We start from the raw sequence: 16,729 nt of genomic DNA on the forward strand, positions 1-16,729 counted from the left end.
CACAAATGGCTTTGTCCTTTATGATCTGGGATCTGAGCAGCCTCAGAACTGAAAGGGTATGAGAAATCAATGCCAGGACTTAGATCTAAGTTTAAGTGGACTGAGTTCTGATACTCAGCAAGGTCAAATTCACATTCTAACCCCCTGTAACTGGGGAGTTTGAACTGTGAGTCAAAGGCTGAGTGCTATGGTTGAACCAGTATAAGTTTATACACTTGCTGATACCAAGAAAAAAGATGGATAAAAAAGCAAAACAACACACCCTGTATTTAGTGTGGCAGATGGAAAGAAGGAAACTCCCACCCACTGTGTGCAGATCTCTGCAAAATTTACCCTAAAACTAAACAGACTGGTTAAGAACCTTTCTGAAGAGTGTGTTCAAAAATTTCTTTGAATATTTTACATGCTGAGTCTCCTTTCTGCCTCCTACACTGAGACTCCATTGCACAAGGGTTAACATCAATGATAGAAGTACATGGTGGAGAATAATCTTTCTAGCTTAACACAGAGCATATGCAATGAATTTGGGCTGTGAGGGGCAAACAATTCTTGATGAACATGTACAGCCATAGAAATAAATACGGAATAGTCAGAGAAATTCCACATAACGATTGGGTTTTCTAGTAGATTTTACTGTTTATTACGCTTTTGCCTCTCCATATTATGAACACGCTGACTGTGTTCTTTTCAGTGGGATGTGCCCACTGTTTTGAATCACATTCATATGTGGTGTCATTTTGCTGGCTAAAGATGGATTTCACAAGAGATTAATTTGCTCCTTTGCTCTGTATGCAGCCTCCATAAATTACAGACTCAGGGGTGGGGGGAACCGATGTGGAATGACTGAAAAAAATAAATTCCTTATTTCTATAACAAACATCACATAAAATCACCATATACAATGCATAGCACATTGATTCATTTAGTTCTTTAATTTTTTCTTCAGGAAAAGCATTTCTTTACATTACAGCATGAATTTGTTTCATGCCCTACTCATTTTCAGTGATTTTTCCCTCATTTGAGGAACAATCTAAGGCTTAATAAACATCTCACAGAAAAGCTTATTCCTGCACATTTTCCTAAAGAAAATTCTCCATATGTATTTCTAAATAAAATACTTATTGTGAGGCATAGTTATAAATGCCTTGGTGGCTAATTAATGGTCAAGCTTGTTTTGCTGCCTTGGTGAGATGTAATTTCACTTGTAGGCATTTTAGGAAACCTTTCCAAGAGGGAAGTAATTTTGGGATAGATCTGCAGCAAATATGGACACTTCTTGAAATAAGCCTTGGTAGCTTTGCCCCTATTGCACAGCAAGTTCAGTATGGAGTTATGATTTGCAGATACTCCAAATTCTTAGTACTTGTTTGAATTGAACCAGCAGTCATTGTATCTTGGTCTCAAGGGACTTCCTAGATTTTCAGTTTTGACTCCTCTGTTTATTGCCTTTTTAAAAAAACAGGTCAATCAAAAGCCTGGACATGAAATGTTAGTTTTTTTAAAATTTGGTTTTTAATAAGTTTGGTGTGGTTTCAGCTGGAATTTAGATCTAGTCTTATTACTGTTAAACAGAAGGATACCCTGATCAAGATACAATAATTGTGCTTTGGCATCTAATCCAGAGATGGGCCCGTAGCTCAATGTAAAAAAAAAGCTAATATCCTTTCTGGAAATAAGTGCACTCGGAGTGACGTTTTAGCAAGTAAAGAGATGGGTAATTGGTATTATCTGTTGGTAGACAAGAAAGGAATGTAGTGTAGTACCTTCGTATCTCTAAACATAAGCTGAAAAAATATGGCAAATGAACATCAAGCAAATTAAAAGGAATCAGCACTCTGATAATTTGTTTTTAAAGTCATACTAGATCTTAGGTGATGTTCTGGTACAATTTCATCACTGACAGTGATCATGTTTCTTTTACTGGACATTGGGTAACAGAAACCAAAATAATCTGCCAAATATGTGAGGCGCAATAAAAAAATGAATTAAAAAAAGGAGTTTTGTGAGACAGATTGTGTCTGTCATCTCTGATTGCAAGGGTGATGTAATAGTGGCCAAGTAGCCTTGTGATAGTAGCCACTTGGCAAAGAACTGTTTTTGTAAAAGTGATTTATATTTATGGCACCTTAGCAAGAGTTTGGCTTACTTGTATAAATTGTTGAATTGACTTGGAGGTAAGATTTGCTGAGGTGATTATTTGGTAGGGATTTCTGTACTGTTAAAGAGAAGAGAGGTTTCCAGAAGTGCTCTCTCTTGATTTAATTCTGCTCTACATGAGTCAGTGGAAATCTTAGTGCTGTTGACTTGTATTTTATGTTTTAACACTGACTGTGGGAACAGAGTTAAACCAGCAGCAGCTGCTTTTGGAAATCCCAATGACTGAGAGGTGCAAAAAGGTGCTTTAAAAAGGAAAAAAAATTGTGTGTGGGTTAATATATTTAAAAGGTATATTATATTTTATAGGCACATATGGAGATTATGAACTAACCCTATAGTTGCTTGATAACTAAAATATAACACTGCTTAAGTGACAATTTCTTTCTATTTAAAATAGTGGGGTTTATTTTTTAAAATAAATTAGATTACCATGTTTACAACCATGTTTGCAACATTTTTAAAATTACATAACAAGCTGGTTGACGTATAGCCTCTATTTTGATTCCCACTAAATTCTTTTTATTTTTTGAAATTATCTCTCCTTTAGTTTATAGTGAGTTTTGTTGAATAATAACGTAAGTAACAGCAGGAGTGTATGGTAACATACTGTCTGATCTGCAGTTACATAATTGGTCTTGCTTGCTTAGCCCTTAGATTTTTGAAGGTAACTATTTACCCGAGGAGTGTTTGTATTCATAAAGCAAAATGTTTCCTCCCTAAACATGGGCAAAATTAAAAACACACATAAACAACCATTATCATTAGCTCACAAACATATGCTAAAGACCATCTACTATATATTATTTTATGACTTTTCCAAATGTAGTTTAGTTAACATTTTAGAAATATTATATTATTTCTAAATCCATGTGCCTGTTTAAACTTCATTATCTCAAATGATACTGAGTGAGTGGTCATGAAACAGTATCATAAAATACATACAGACATTATTTTAATGCAATAAACATGTGATTTTTAAGACTATCTTAACAAACACACATGTTTATTCTTTGCTAAAACATGTTTCTGCAAGTGCCACACCTATATTTTGCATGTTTTCAGTCAGTTGGTTCAAAAGATTATAGGGGGGACAAAAATAAATCTCTCAAAATCCTCAGAATCTCAGAGCAAAATACCAGCCTGTTTTGACACAGCTAAACACTTTTAAGTCTTAGAATTTTTCTTAACTGTGAAACATGGGTAGGGCACTGAAACATGCATTTTTATATTTTTGCTCCTTATGAACCAGATAACACATGAGATGCAATGAAATTTTCCTAGATGTCAATTTCTATTTCTCTTATCTTGAAGCATGGAAGTAAATGGTCGCTAGATTTGTAGACATGCTGGTTTTGGTAGTGATTGCATCTTATGTGGGATGTATCTGGTCTTTTATTATTTGTTTTATAGTGTCATTTCAATGTAATGTGCTGTTCTTTGTGTCTTTGTTGTCTCTTTTTTTTCTTTGTCCCCCCAACAGCATTTTGTCCCGCACAGGGAAGAAGGAGAATCAAGATGCCTCCAATTTGACAGTGCCCATGACCATGTGTCTTTTTCCTGTGCCATTCCCACTCACCCCATCTCTAAGACCACAGGTCAGTTCCATCAACCCTACTGTTACTCGCTCCCTCCTTTACAGCGTCCTGCGAGATGCTCCATCTGAACGTGGCCAGCAAAGTCGTGATGCTCAGTTATCAGACTACCCCTCTTTGGACTATCAAGGACTTTACGTGACACTGGTGACACTACTGGATCTAGTTCCCTTGCTACAGCATGGGCAACATGGTAAGCAGGCCCTTGGAATGATTCCAGTGCTGTGAATCCATGAGTGATGCATATATCAGTGGAAGAGATGGGCCTGAACTGACCTGGATCTGGATTTCAAATCTCCTGGGATGCATTGATATCCAAGTGTTCTGTTTGACTTTCTTAAATAAAGGATGTTTTTTTGCTAAATGTGGATTTGGATTTGAATTCTGAGGTTGTCTGATTTTTAGTGATGGGCTGGTGGTATGTAACTAAAATACAATGGTATGTTACAAAAATTAGACAGATGGGTGTAAAAATACCCAGATTTTTAACCTGAATCTGCTGGGAAAACTTCAGACTATCTTTTTGGGTTGGGTCTCTTAAAAATGCACAGAGAGCTTGCAAATGTGTATCTGGCCTATAACAAATACACAGATTGAGTGTTCTGGTGAAGGTCCATCTCTACACAGAATATAGTATATATCTAATGGAAGAGAAAAGAGGGTAATTGTGCTTTGAGATGGCTTTAAAATACTCCTGTGTAAAAAAGATAGCAGCTTTTCTCTGTCTGACTCAGAGAAAAACAATATTGTCTTACACTTTAAATTAGATAGAAGCAGTTTTTTGTGGCTGTGTTGTGTTTGTATTGTTTTCCTCAAGTTCTGCTCTGCATCTCTCTGGCTCATTAATCTGTTAGCCTTTCCATACTGGGATTCAGTAGCCCAGTATCCTCCCTATGTATTAGCCAATATTAATTTCCACTCTGGTATCATGATGTATTACTTACATAGTTCAGTATAGGAAGATGATTTTCTGATAATGCTGCTGAAATTCTTCAGGAGGAAAGTTGTTTCTGTTAAGTGCTGAATTCCCTTTGAGCTGGCAGCAGTATGTTTGAATCCAAGACTGCTGCACTAGGAAACGGTATGATCTTGCAAAAGCAGGGCCCATAGCAAGATACAGACTTGTTGACCTAACTTCAGTTCTTAAAAATGGCAGAGTTAATTATCAAAAAGTCTTTTCCTAAAGAGATAACATGGTGATAATAATAATAATCAGTGGAGACCTGTAAAGAACAAATAACATTGAGCAAACATATTTTTTTTTACGGCAACACAGTGGCTCTCCTTGTGTGGCTTTCCTGCCCCTAGTCACATTTTTGTTGCTGTGTCATTTTACATCCTAATAGGCAACCCTGGGACATGGTCCCCACTTGAGTAAGGAAAGCAACCTAGGAGTAATTACCAGTGGCTTGGCAGCTGGAAGGGTACACCAGTGGGAAATCTTACAGGAGTCTGTGCTGGGTCTAGAGTTACTAAATATTTTAATTTTTTTACTTAGCTGATAGAATTTGGATTTGCAAGTGTTATCAAGATGGTTGCTAGCATGTGCTTTCTATGAAGGATATGTGACTCAAGTAATTGTGGCAAGTTGCATTCTGCTTTGAAGCCTCTCCAAAGGAGAAATGTAAAATACTAAATGTAAAATACTGTGCTTAAGAGAGGAATTAAAGGAAATAGAGGCAATACTGGCTTGGAAGCTGTACTGCAGAGAGCTCTGGGTGTTAACAGTACATCAGAGAAGACCATAAGTCACTAACATATAAATATTATTCTAGCAACGTGTAAACACTTTTTTATGTATGAGATACCTAAAGCATTAGGTTTATTATTCTAACAGCCCTAGCAAAGCCTCACCTGGAGTAAAATTTTCAGATTTGTCCATCTAGCTTCAAGAAAAACATGTACTATTTTTGAAGAGTCCAGGAAAAAAGAATGATTTGAGGTCTAGAAATTGTGGACAATGAGAGAAAACCAGAAAAAAAATTGGTTTATCTAGCTTAGAGAAAAATGGAAGGGAGATGTGATTATCAAATGAAAATATGTAAAGGTTGCTGTGAGGAGAAATAAACTCAACCACTCTGTGGTTGTAGTTGATCAGGATAAGAAGTTATACACTTAAATAGCAGCAATAGAAATTTTTTTAATAAAAAAGATCTTTATATGATAAAGATGATTAAGCATTAGGATGAACTGACAGGAGAAGGAGTGAACTGTCTTGCAGGTTTTTAAAACACTTTAAATAAATGTGTGCCAGAAATAATTTGGTTGACTCATGCTTGGGGCAAGGGGAGGTCACTTGCTATTTTGTATGGTTTTGTGTGTGGAGAATTAAATTTTGCAATGCAACTTGTTATTTATTTCTTCCTCAGCTTAGTAATTAATTAAAAGAAATATTTATATTTTTTATCAGAACAATCCGTGTTGTTTGGTAAGTACAGCTGCTGTGCAAGGCAGTCCTGAGCTTTGGCCCAGTCAGGTTGTAAAATACTGTATTTAGCTGGTGAATATGAGAGAAGAGAGAAGCACTCTGGCACTGAGGGTCTGGTTAGACTCTTGCATAGAAGGCTGGCCAGTACCACTGAAATGGAGTGCCAATTTTAATTTTTGCTACAACCCAGGATGTTTACAGCTACAGATCTCTCTGTGCTTTACAGAGACAATTGTAAATCACACCAGTTGTACAGGTGAGACTAAAGACCTACGTAATGTATTTAAACTTGGGAATAATTAACAAACTCAGCAGGAAGGCCTTCTGATGTCTTTGGATTATTGTAGAGGTTCATACTCAGGGTTCATTGAGTGCTGCAGCCTTTGTCAGAGATTTATGGGCACCAGCTCTCATTTGGGAGAGAGTATATAGATTATTCCACAATGCCCAGATACACAATAAACTATGCCTTCCCCTTTGATCTTAGAATGTTGCACAGTTATTAAGTATCCTTTCCAAAGAGTTACAGTATGATTTATTAGAATAAGAATAGAAAATCTTGATAAATATTCGTATCCTTTTAAGCTCTGGCCACTTTTTGCCTCAATGATTTTCTGTGAAATCAAGATATGGAGTTTAATCACATGTGGTTTGAAAAATATAGTGACACTTCCTGTAGTCAGTATATGTGAGATACTTCACAGAATTCTTGAGGGTAATTAAGATAAACTTCTTATTTCAGTATGACTGATAAGGACTAGAATGCTTTTTGCAAAATCTGGCCTTCAATGTGATGTGAATTTCAAATTCTGATTCTAGTAACATCTCTGCTTAAATTCAAGCCATTGTACATTAATCACCATATGATTAAAATCAACATTGATTTTAACTGATTATTTTATAGGCTGTGGCTTTGATATTCCGTTCAGACTCTTTGGAGTTGTGTTCAACAGCTGTTTTCCTCTATTTAGGAGGGACTTAAAAATTGAGGGTGAACTCACTTGTCTACAGTGATTAACTACCCAAATTACTTTGAGAGGAAAGCTAGAATTTAAATATAATTTATTTTTTAGTTTTGTAAACAAGAAAGTATATAGTCATAATTATGTTTTCATTGTAATAACTCTGTATTTCTTTCATTTTATTCAACAGATCTTGGGCAATCAATTTTTTATACAACTACATGCTTACTTCCTTTTCTCAGTGATGATATTTTGAGTACTTTACCCTATACAATGATTTCAACATTAGCTACCTTTCCTCCATTTCTGCACAAGGATATTATAGAGTATCTCAGCACATCTTTTCTGCCTATGGCTATATGTAAGTAGAACTCATTCGAGTATTGTTTTGTCTTGGCACATAATTGTATCAGTCTGTACGAGTCAAAATTTGATCTGTCATAGAATTGTAATGGAACATCAATCTACTTGCATACATAAAATAATTTCATGTGACTATTTTTCAAAGTGAAATAGCTGTATAATTTTTATTTATTTATTATGCTGTGTTTTGGTGTGAATTCTTCCTTCATTTAAAGTCTGATGTTTATTTAAGAAATCAATGTTTTCAGATTCAGAATTTTCAGTGCCAGGAGTGAAGTTTTGAATACAGAATCAATACAGAAGGCAAACTTCTTCTGAAATAATAGATGCAATAGCAGCATGCATAATTTTTGCATCTGGACTATATCTGGATGTACAAGTGTGATTTTTTTTTTTCAATGTGGTGATGCTGTGGTGAATTTCTGATTTTCTCCCACTCTGTCTTCTTGGTACTTTCTCTCTAAGTTCTGTACTAAATAGCTGTGCCTGTAATGTCTCCTATCCGTAAGAGTTAGGACTGAATCTGATGGTCCCTGTCTTTTTTCCTCTTTTTCCTTTTTACTTCCCCTCCATGAAGATGTCACATGATCACTTAACTTCATAGTCCTTGCACAGTGTGGATCTTGAGGTGTGTTATGAATGCTTGTCCATGTACCTGAGAAAAAGCTTGGTAGGACTTGAGCAGTAATGAGAAGCGTAACCATTTTCTGCAGAGAGAATCATTAGGGTCAATATTCGGTCAGTTTTAACCAACAAGCCTTTTACTGTGTGTGACCAAACACTGGAACAGTTTGCCAAAGTAGTTGCAGATTCTCCATCCTAGCAGATGCTAGAAACACAATTTGCCCTGAGTACCTGCTCTAGTTGCCTTTCTTTGAGCAGAGGGATTGGCCAAGATGATCACCAGAGATACTTTTTAACATCAGGCATTCTGTGGTTTTGTGGGAATGTCTCCTCTCTATATTCCTGATCTTGTGGAAAAACATGAACAACTTTTGTACAGAGATCAAGAGTGGTGCAATTTAAGCGTGCAGAAGATGCTGAAAGAAGCATAGCCCAGTGTTTTGAGATTAATATTTAAGGCAAATTTATCACCTGTATTTTCTGATTTGACTAGTCAATGATCTTGGAAAAGTCCCCTAACTCTTGCACCTCAGCTTTCCCATGTAAAATATTAATTTTTAATACATTGTAATGAGTTTTTCTCTATTAACTCTGACATGTCTAATGACAGTGTGCAAATCAATTGCTAAGATATATTTAATATATATATGCAGTAGGTCCTCTTTGGGTTAGGAACAGAATGTTGCATTAAACAATGTCTTTTCCCACTGCTGTAACCTGTTAAAGAACAGCTGAGGGTGGTGACTTATCCTGTGTGTCCTCAGATCTGCAGAACTATACCTCAGAATAACTGCTTGAGTCAAATCCTCGGTTTACTTAAATAGATGCTGTTCCCCAACTGCCCTTGACAGAGATTGCATCCTTGCCTTTGCATTTGTCATGCTGGCTTTCTTCTCTATCAGTTTGGGTGAGATTTCTGTACGAAGCCAGTCTGCTGCTTTTTAAATTTTCTAATCTAGTACTGTGTCCTACTTTTTTGCTGATGGCTGTGTTTAATTGCCCATTTAGAGCTGCCAGGTATTTTTCATTTTAAATCCATAAATATACACCTTTCTGTAATAATTTGGGGCACATATTTGTGTGGATTAGATTCAAAAATAAATGAATGAAGTGCGGTGAAGAGAGCCATAGTAATGTTGTGTCATGTGGAGGACAGACAGGGAGAAATTCGCCATTTTCTCTTCCCTCCTTCATTTCTATTTGAGTGTTCTTTTAATTTGTCTCGTCTTTCCCTGCTGGGAATTATATGCTCCTTTGTAAGGCAAGTGCAGAACCTTTCCTTCCCTTAGTGTTTAGTTCTGATTCAAACCAAAAGGGAGGATGCAAGAAATTGTCTAAGCATTTGGAGAGCCAGATGGGAGGGATGAAAACAGCTCACTGAGCTGGTAGCTGCAGCTCTGTGCTTCCATCCCAAGTGCTTGGTATTTGGGTCCTGGCAGCCAGGCTTGGGAAAGTGCTGTGAGGGTGGAAAGGTACTTGTGGTATCTCTGTGTAGGAGCTTGCCTTCAAAGCCATGTTGCCATGTAAAAGTTCTGCAGGGTTTTTCCAAATATATACCATTTAATAGTAACCCACTTCATGGGATACCAGGAGGAGCTCTGGCCACTTTCTGTGTGAGGTAAAAGATACTCAGTGCTGCTGTTGGTCATTATCTCAGCACAGTTCACCTAACAATGGGACTGATGTATCTGGTATGTTGCTATACCTTGAGCTCCTCTCAGATGCTCCCTGAGAGGTAATCTGTGCCATACACCAGCAGCTATCACCAGCCCCAGCCCTTCCTCAGCACTCTCAGCAGCAGGCTTTCCATTTGTTCTTGGCTCCTTACCCTCCAGTGCTTCTTCACCCTTCCTACAATCCATGCCCTGGGTGCACTTGGCTGTACAAGTGATCTTATTTTGACAATCTGTGGGCTCTGCAGGAGAGGGCCTGAGAAGGCAATTGGTTGATGCAGTTTTAGGGATGAAGCCACACTGATCTGGAAAACCAGGTGTGTGCTCTGTGGATCAATACCTAGCCATCTTTCTGTTCTGCCAGAAAAGGTGGTTCACACCCCAATACAGAGTGTTTCTAGTTTTTTAGGGTTTTTTCTTTCTTTTTTTTATTTTTGGTTTTCATGACATGGCACCTTAGAAATTTTATCTGCATGAGTTGGACTGTTACACACTATTCTCACCTGATTTTCCTGTTACAACAGAAAATTTATTTGTTTTTCCTTTCTTTGAAGTGGGATCTTCAAAACGAGAAGGTGTTCCAGCACACGTCAATCTGTCTGCATCATCAATGCTGATGATTGCAATGCAGTACACATCAAACCCAGGTATGTTCTAACCTGCACCATAGCATCATTCATTCTGAAACTGTCACTCAGGAGGTATTGTCAAATGCAATCAGAAAAGTTTTCATTGTGGGAAAAAGCTGTGTTGTTACCCAGCACAGGATGAAAAATGATTTATTTCAGTCAAAACTGAGATTTCTGAACATCATGCTGGAAATAATCGGTATGTAGATAAGAGATCTCTTTCTGATGAAGAAATAGGATTTGTCCCAGGATTGAAGACTTTGGTTTACATGTTTGACATCAGAATATAGTGTTGATATATACATATATAATGTTAGTGTTGGAGAGAAGTACCACTTACCTTGACTACAGAAATTCACAGTAACTGTCTGATACTATGATTCAAATATCACTGAATTCACAACTGGTGCTATCTTTCTAAAGAAGACAGGTAATGCTGTCTGCAGGCTTAATGGAACTAAAATGAAATGTCATTACGAGTGTCTAAACAAAAGTGATGCAGTCCCTGTGAAACCATTGGGATCACATAACCAAATTGAAACAATATTTAGCCCCAGTGAGCAGATGCATTGCATGATCATCAGCTGTCAGCTATCTCCTGACTTATGTAGATGGGTAAATGGTGTGTGTGTGGAGGAACCCCACACTGCATTGTGAGAGGAGTGTCACATCACCCTAACGTGCTTCACACAGGTAAATAAAAGCAGAGCACCATTTTTAAACGCTGCTTGCAGAAGTCAGGTTTTTTCATTAAATGTTCTGTCTTTGGGGTTTTTTTGTGATTTCTGTGTTCAAACTGTCAGAGAAAAATGTTGCCCTGTGGTTTTTGGGAAGTCATTCACTGAAGTAATTCACTTGGCTCTCATGTTTGTTTGATACAGAGTGGTTCCTATAGCCTTTGGTATATGTGGGAATAATATATTGTTACATGTGACTTGCATTGTTGCCTCAAGATGAGTGACAAGATACCCATTTACACTGTGACAGAGGGGCAAAGTTTTCCTGAATCAGCAGGTGTTTTTCAACTACATGTGTTTGAGAAAGATCTCCTTTGCTGCACAAAAAGCTGTACCCTCATGGTAATCATCTCTTTGCATTTCTTGACAGAAAGAAGTTACTAATAGTCATTTTCATATATTTTGTGATGACTCTCAGGGCGTTAGTTCTTTAGCAAGCCCTTTAAAATAAAAAAAATATTTGAATGAGGCGTAAAATTTTGGATGGACAAAGCAAAGCAAATCAACTGCTTATGTCACTTTTGTGAGTTTCCACGTTCGTATTAAGTCTATACTGTCTTTTCTCTCTCAGTGTATCACTGCCAATTATTGGAATGCCTCATGAAATATAAGCAAGAAGTATGGAAAGTAAGTTTATGTTCATATATACTTTGTGGAAATGACTGTGCTTGGGTAATGATAAAAACCAGATGGCTTGAAAATTGAACTGACTGTATGCCAAGAAGTTGTAAATGATCTTTATATCCAGTCCTCCCTCTGGATTATGGAGAGGAAGGTCCCTCTAATTTTTAGTTTACAGAGGCAATTCCACGTTTTATAGAACAGAGCTCTGTTTCCTAGGTGTACTGTGTGGTTGTGGCTCCAATGAGCGGAAATTTCAATAATGAGCAGGCTTCTCAGTTCATTTGGGCCTGGACTTTTATGAGAACTATTTGTAGTGTTGTTGCTGAATCTGCTCTGAATCTGGTGTTTATCTGTATTTCACCTCTTTACTCCATGGCTAGACAGAGAATTCATTTTGCTGTTAGTGCAGTGTGGCGTGGGTGGTTGCTGTTGCATGCTCTGATCAAACTCAGAAGCATTGAAGTTGGTCATCTAATGTGTCTCTAAGAGCAAATACAGAGGAAGTTTCTTAGGGCATGAAATGGATTAATTTTGTGTGTTCAGCTATCTTTGAACAATAGAAGTACAATATATTGAATTGCTGTTTGTTACCTTGCAAACATAAACATTTTGGACATGTCTTTCCTTAGGATTTGCTATATGTGATAGCCTATGGACCATCTCAAGTTAAACCTCCAGCAGTACAAATGTTATTTCACTATTGGCCAAATTTGAAGCCCCCTGGGGCTATCAGTGAGTACAGAGGACTGCAGTACACAGGTCAGTGCAACTGGTTTGGTATAGGCCAAAATAAATAAATGATGTGAAGTGTTAAAGTCACATTTTTACAATTCTATGATGTATTTTGACTTTGTTTGATAAATTATACTTTCATAACAATAGACAATATCTATTTATCTGCATTTTCAAATAATGTTATGAAAAATGAAAACTCAGATCATGGCTAGTAAATACGTTGTCTTACTCACAATACTATCTAAACCTGAACAGGAGAAGAAATAAATATTGTGTTTGTAACAAATAGTCTGTGAAACTGCTGCCTGGGCCTCCCAACAGTTCTGGTTTAATTTCCTTTTTGCTTTGGTTGCTTTTGTTGTGCCAGCTGCTAACACTGCTGCTGTTGCTAAGACTTCTTATCTGGCTGTTACTGTCCAAAAAGGTCATATGATGTCAGGTGCAGTTAGTATAATGGATGAATTCTCAAGGTTGATTACAAGATGAAAGTGAGGGACAAAGTCAGGAGTGCAGCTGGAGTAGGTGGATGGTACAAAGTTCTCTGTCTGCCAGACTCCCAAGAGACACTGATGGGACAGTGCTGCCACAGGGGTGACTGTCCAGCAACAACTAATGACTTGCTTTTCCTGCTTGTCTGTCTCAACTCGTTTCAAATAATCTGTCATATGGCATGTTTTGTTCACTTTTAAAATTTCTGAACCAGAATGTGACATTTTAAATTATGACAATGAAGAGTTGGAAGAAACTTTAGAATAAGACCCCTAGACCGACTCAAGTGCAGCCTGAAGGTTCCCAGCAGAAGTTTGTCTGATCTGTTCTAACACCTTCCATTGAAGGGTTGATAAGTTTTATTGACTATTTAGAAAAAAAAAAATTCTTCATATACTGCTCTGCGTCACTTCCATGCAAGCAGGTCTGTAAACTAATCATGATAAAATTCTTTTAGTGTTGATAAAATTCTTGAACTGTTACTAGCACTGGATAGACTGGGGTTTTTTTTCCTTATATGTAAGTTTTTTGCTAATATATCCCAGAGTGGGATGAGTATTATCTGCAGTTGCATGGCATTTTGACTTGAGAGCATCCTGTGGAGCATCCAAAGTGATGGCATTTGAGCATCCCTTTGTTGTTTACTTCCTTACACAGCTAAGGCTCTCTCTGTCACAGGACTAGTTTTTATTTGTCACAGCTGTGTTTTCATGTTGCCTGGGAATGTAACTGAATTTTCTCAGCTACTCCTACCATCTTGCTCCTGGAGTAAAAGGATAGTTAATTATTTCAAGATGCTGGTGAGATCAAGAACAGTCTGCAACAGGAATGTCTGTGTCTTACTTTTCCCATTTTCTCGCTGAATCTATGGTTCATTTAATTATATTGTAAATATGTCAGAAGGCCTGTATGTTCAAGGTTGTTTATTGTAATTATTAGTAATTACTGTAATTATTCCTGAGGAATGGCTATTTGTATCGTACTCATATTTGTATAGTACTTAGTACAAGAGGATCTTGTTCTCAATTGAGACCGCTAGACACAAAGGATATAAATATCTCCTCTCATTTATTAATCAGCCGTGTTTTGGTTTTGCAGCCTGGAATCCTATTCATTGCCAGCACATTGAATGCCACAACGCCATTAACAAACCAGCTGTGAAGGTAATGCTGTTACTTTAGGGGCCAACCCAGCTGTCTGGGCAGGGGAGGTTGTTCCTGGACCCCAGCCATGTGCTTGGTGCTGTGCAGGTGACCAAAAGCAGCTGCTGGGAGCAGCTCTGTTGAGACCAAGGGGGCCACACCTTTGTGAATATCTTCTTCAGCTGCCTAAAGCAAGATGAGGTTTTTCCTGCAACTACTGCAGGAAATCTTGAAATTAAACATAGCAATCAATGGTTGTAGAGCACTTTAGAAAGTTCTAAGCTGGCTCCTGGCTAATCCATGTAAATGTTTTCCTGAACACATATATGTATAGAAATATGTGCACAAATATTACTGTATACAGGAAACATTATTTCAGTTATGTAGGTACATGTTCCCTTTGGTGTCTTGACTGAGCTCATACAATGCACCTATTCTGGCTGTGATCCTTTGCTTGGAATGTGTCCTAAAGCAAATAGCAATAAAGCTTTACTTGCCTTTTCTGCAGCCCTCTTTGAGGGAGGTAAATTGTATCTTTACTGTTTACATGGGTAGTAAAACCGAAGAAGGTTTGACCAGGCTCACAGACCGGTTTGATAGCAGAGGCAAGAACAGCAACCCAAGAGCATACTACAGTTAGATGTAGTGATTAATTAATTTGTATCTGGTTAAATATGTAGGTACAACCAATTTTCCTGGCATCAATTTGTATAGTCATGTATTTTCTTTAGTCAAACGGTTCTGCTGTGAGCCTTTTGCACAGTCTGTGATAGGACAGAATGATGACACTTATCTCAAAAGTCCTGCAAGGGACCACCTTCTTGCCCACTCTAATCGTTCTCAGTGATCCCTTTCTCACAGGAAAAATGCTGAAACGTGTTCCTTCATGTTGTAGTGCTCACTACAGGCTAATAAAAAACAGAGCAAAATATTTAAAAAGTACAGTTTCAAGCTTTTCAGATTAAATACCTGAATATTTTTGAGTGATCTGTTAGCCTAATTTTTTAAAAAAATAGGTTAACAAAGCAAAGGATCAAAACCAGATCTGATCAGTCATCACTCAGAAAAATGTAGTCTGTTTTGTACTGAATAGAGGATTTAGTTAACAAAGATGACAAACATTCAAAGAGGTATTTGTTTTTATTTGTAAAATCTTGCACTCAAATGGAGTAAAGAAACATTTTTAACAGAGTGGTTAAGATACAGTGCATGCATATTACTGAGTGTTTCCTCAGTAGTATAAAACATTTGAACAAATGTGTATGCAAATGGCTGTTAACTGTAACTGTTTTCTGTAATTGACTTATGTGAAAGGATAAAAGCTAATGCCAGACGAAGTCTGAAACTATGTTACCAAGGGAACTGTGAGTCTTTGTTCTGTCACTGCAGTTGTGCTCTATACTTAAAAACTGTGATGACTGAAAATCAGATTTTGCTAGAAGAGGCATTTTTGAGAGAAAAAAAAATCTAGACCTTTCCGTTACCTTGTCCTAAACAATGGATCCTCTGTCTCTTTGTGGAAAAAAAGTAGCAGTGTATAATGAATATGTGATGTGACTATATAACAAAAAGTACTTGTCTTTCAGAAAGCGATAATATTGGCATTGAAATATGTCCTATATTTTACAGCCTCTCACATCCGTCTTTGTTAGAAATAATTTGAGATGTTGTATGCTACATGCTGAGTATTTTCTTTCAGAATACTAAATAACACCTATCAAAGCTGCGTTATATTTTTATGTCCTAGCATTAACATGTTGAACTTTTTCAGCAGGCTTCAATGAAGAGAGATATTAATCCTTTTCCTTTTCCATGTTTCAGATGTGCATTGACCCATCCCTGTCTGTGGCTTTGGGTGATAAGCCACCTCCCTTATATCTTTGTGAAGAATGCAGCCAAAGAATTGCAGGGTAGGTAAACCAAGAGCTGGAAAATGATTAATATTGTCAGACTCCAGAGTTCAGAACTTTGGAGTTTTGCTTTTTTTGCAGTATGATTAGCATATAATTCATACAGGTAAACCTGTTGAAATATATGGAGCACACTGCCACTCAGTATGAATAAGGATTACAGATATTTACCCCACATGATCAGCATTTGCACCCACCTTAAAAAGAGCTTTTAGTTTGAGATTTCTGAAAGAATAGATACTGTGGGATGCATTGACTGTGATAGGGAAACCTCATTAATGAACCAGCTTATGCTTATGAAACGTTTTTTGTCCTTATCTTTTAGTTGTCATTTAAAACAGAACATTACACTGAAAGTTCTTTTTCAGAGCTTTCAATAATGTTTTGTAACATGCATTTCAGATTAGTCTCTAAAATATACCATGAAGCAGCAGAGATCAAAGGAATTGATCCAGGATTGGCCAGTACTTGCAAAGAATATGCCCTGAGATAAAATAACCTCACTTTTTTTTTCATTTTTGGTTGTCTTTTTTGCCTTTAAATTGCTGCTTTGGTATGCATTAGTATACAAAATTTACTAATACAGTCAGTACCAGTCATTACTTCAAATGGAGTGTTTTTCTCCTCAGTTTCGGACAACTTTAAATCATACTGACTGTGGGGA

At 37.2% G+C, this 16,729-nt stretch overlaps 1 protein-coding gene across 11 annotated transcripts in view; it reads left to right on the forward strand.

The window, feature by feature from the left end:
- The window catches only part of UNC79 (unc-79 homolog, NALCN channel complex subunit), a 109,315-nt gene that overhangs the window by 7,419 nt on the left and 85,167 nt on the right, over window positions 1–16,729 (forward strand). For 8 of the 11 annotated variants that reach the window (XM_063399261.1, XM_063399270.1, XM_063399262.1 and 5 more), the window contains 7 exons: window positions 3,638–3,942; window positions 7,330–7,500; window positions 10,354–10,446; window positions 11,737–11,792; window positions 12,419–12,548; window positions 14,112–14,176; window positions 15,977–16,065. In XM_063399261.1, the coding sequence (XP_063255331.1) occupies window positions 3,638–3,942; window positions 7,330–7,500; window positions 10,354–10,446; window positions 11,737–11,792; window positions 12,419–12,548; window positions 14,112–14,176; window positions 15,977–16,065 (909 nt within the window). Of the gene's footprint in view, window positions 1–3,637; window positions 3,943–7,329; window positions 7,501–10,353; window positions 10,447–11,736; window positions 11,793–12,418; window positions 12,549–14,111; window positions 14,177–15,976; window positions 16,066–16,729 lie in introns of those variants that run through there. The other 3 variants (XM_063399267.1, XM_063399266.1, XM_063399268.1) reach the window with 2 other exon arrangements.

Source organism: Prinia subflava, chromosome 5 (genome assembly GCF_021018805.1).
Source record: "Prinia subflava isolate CZ2003 ecotype Zambia chromosome 5, Cam_Psub_1.2, whole genome shotgun sequence".
NCBI classification, from domain to species: domain Eukaryota; kingdom Metazoa; phylum Chordata; class Aves; order Passeriformes; family Cisticolidae; genus Prinia; species Prinia subflava.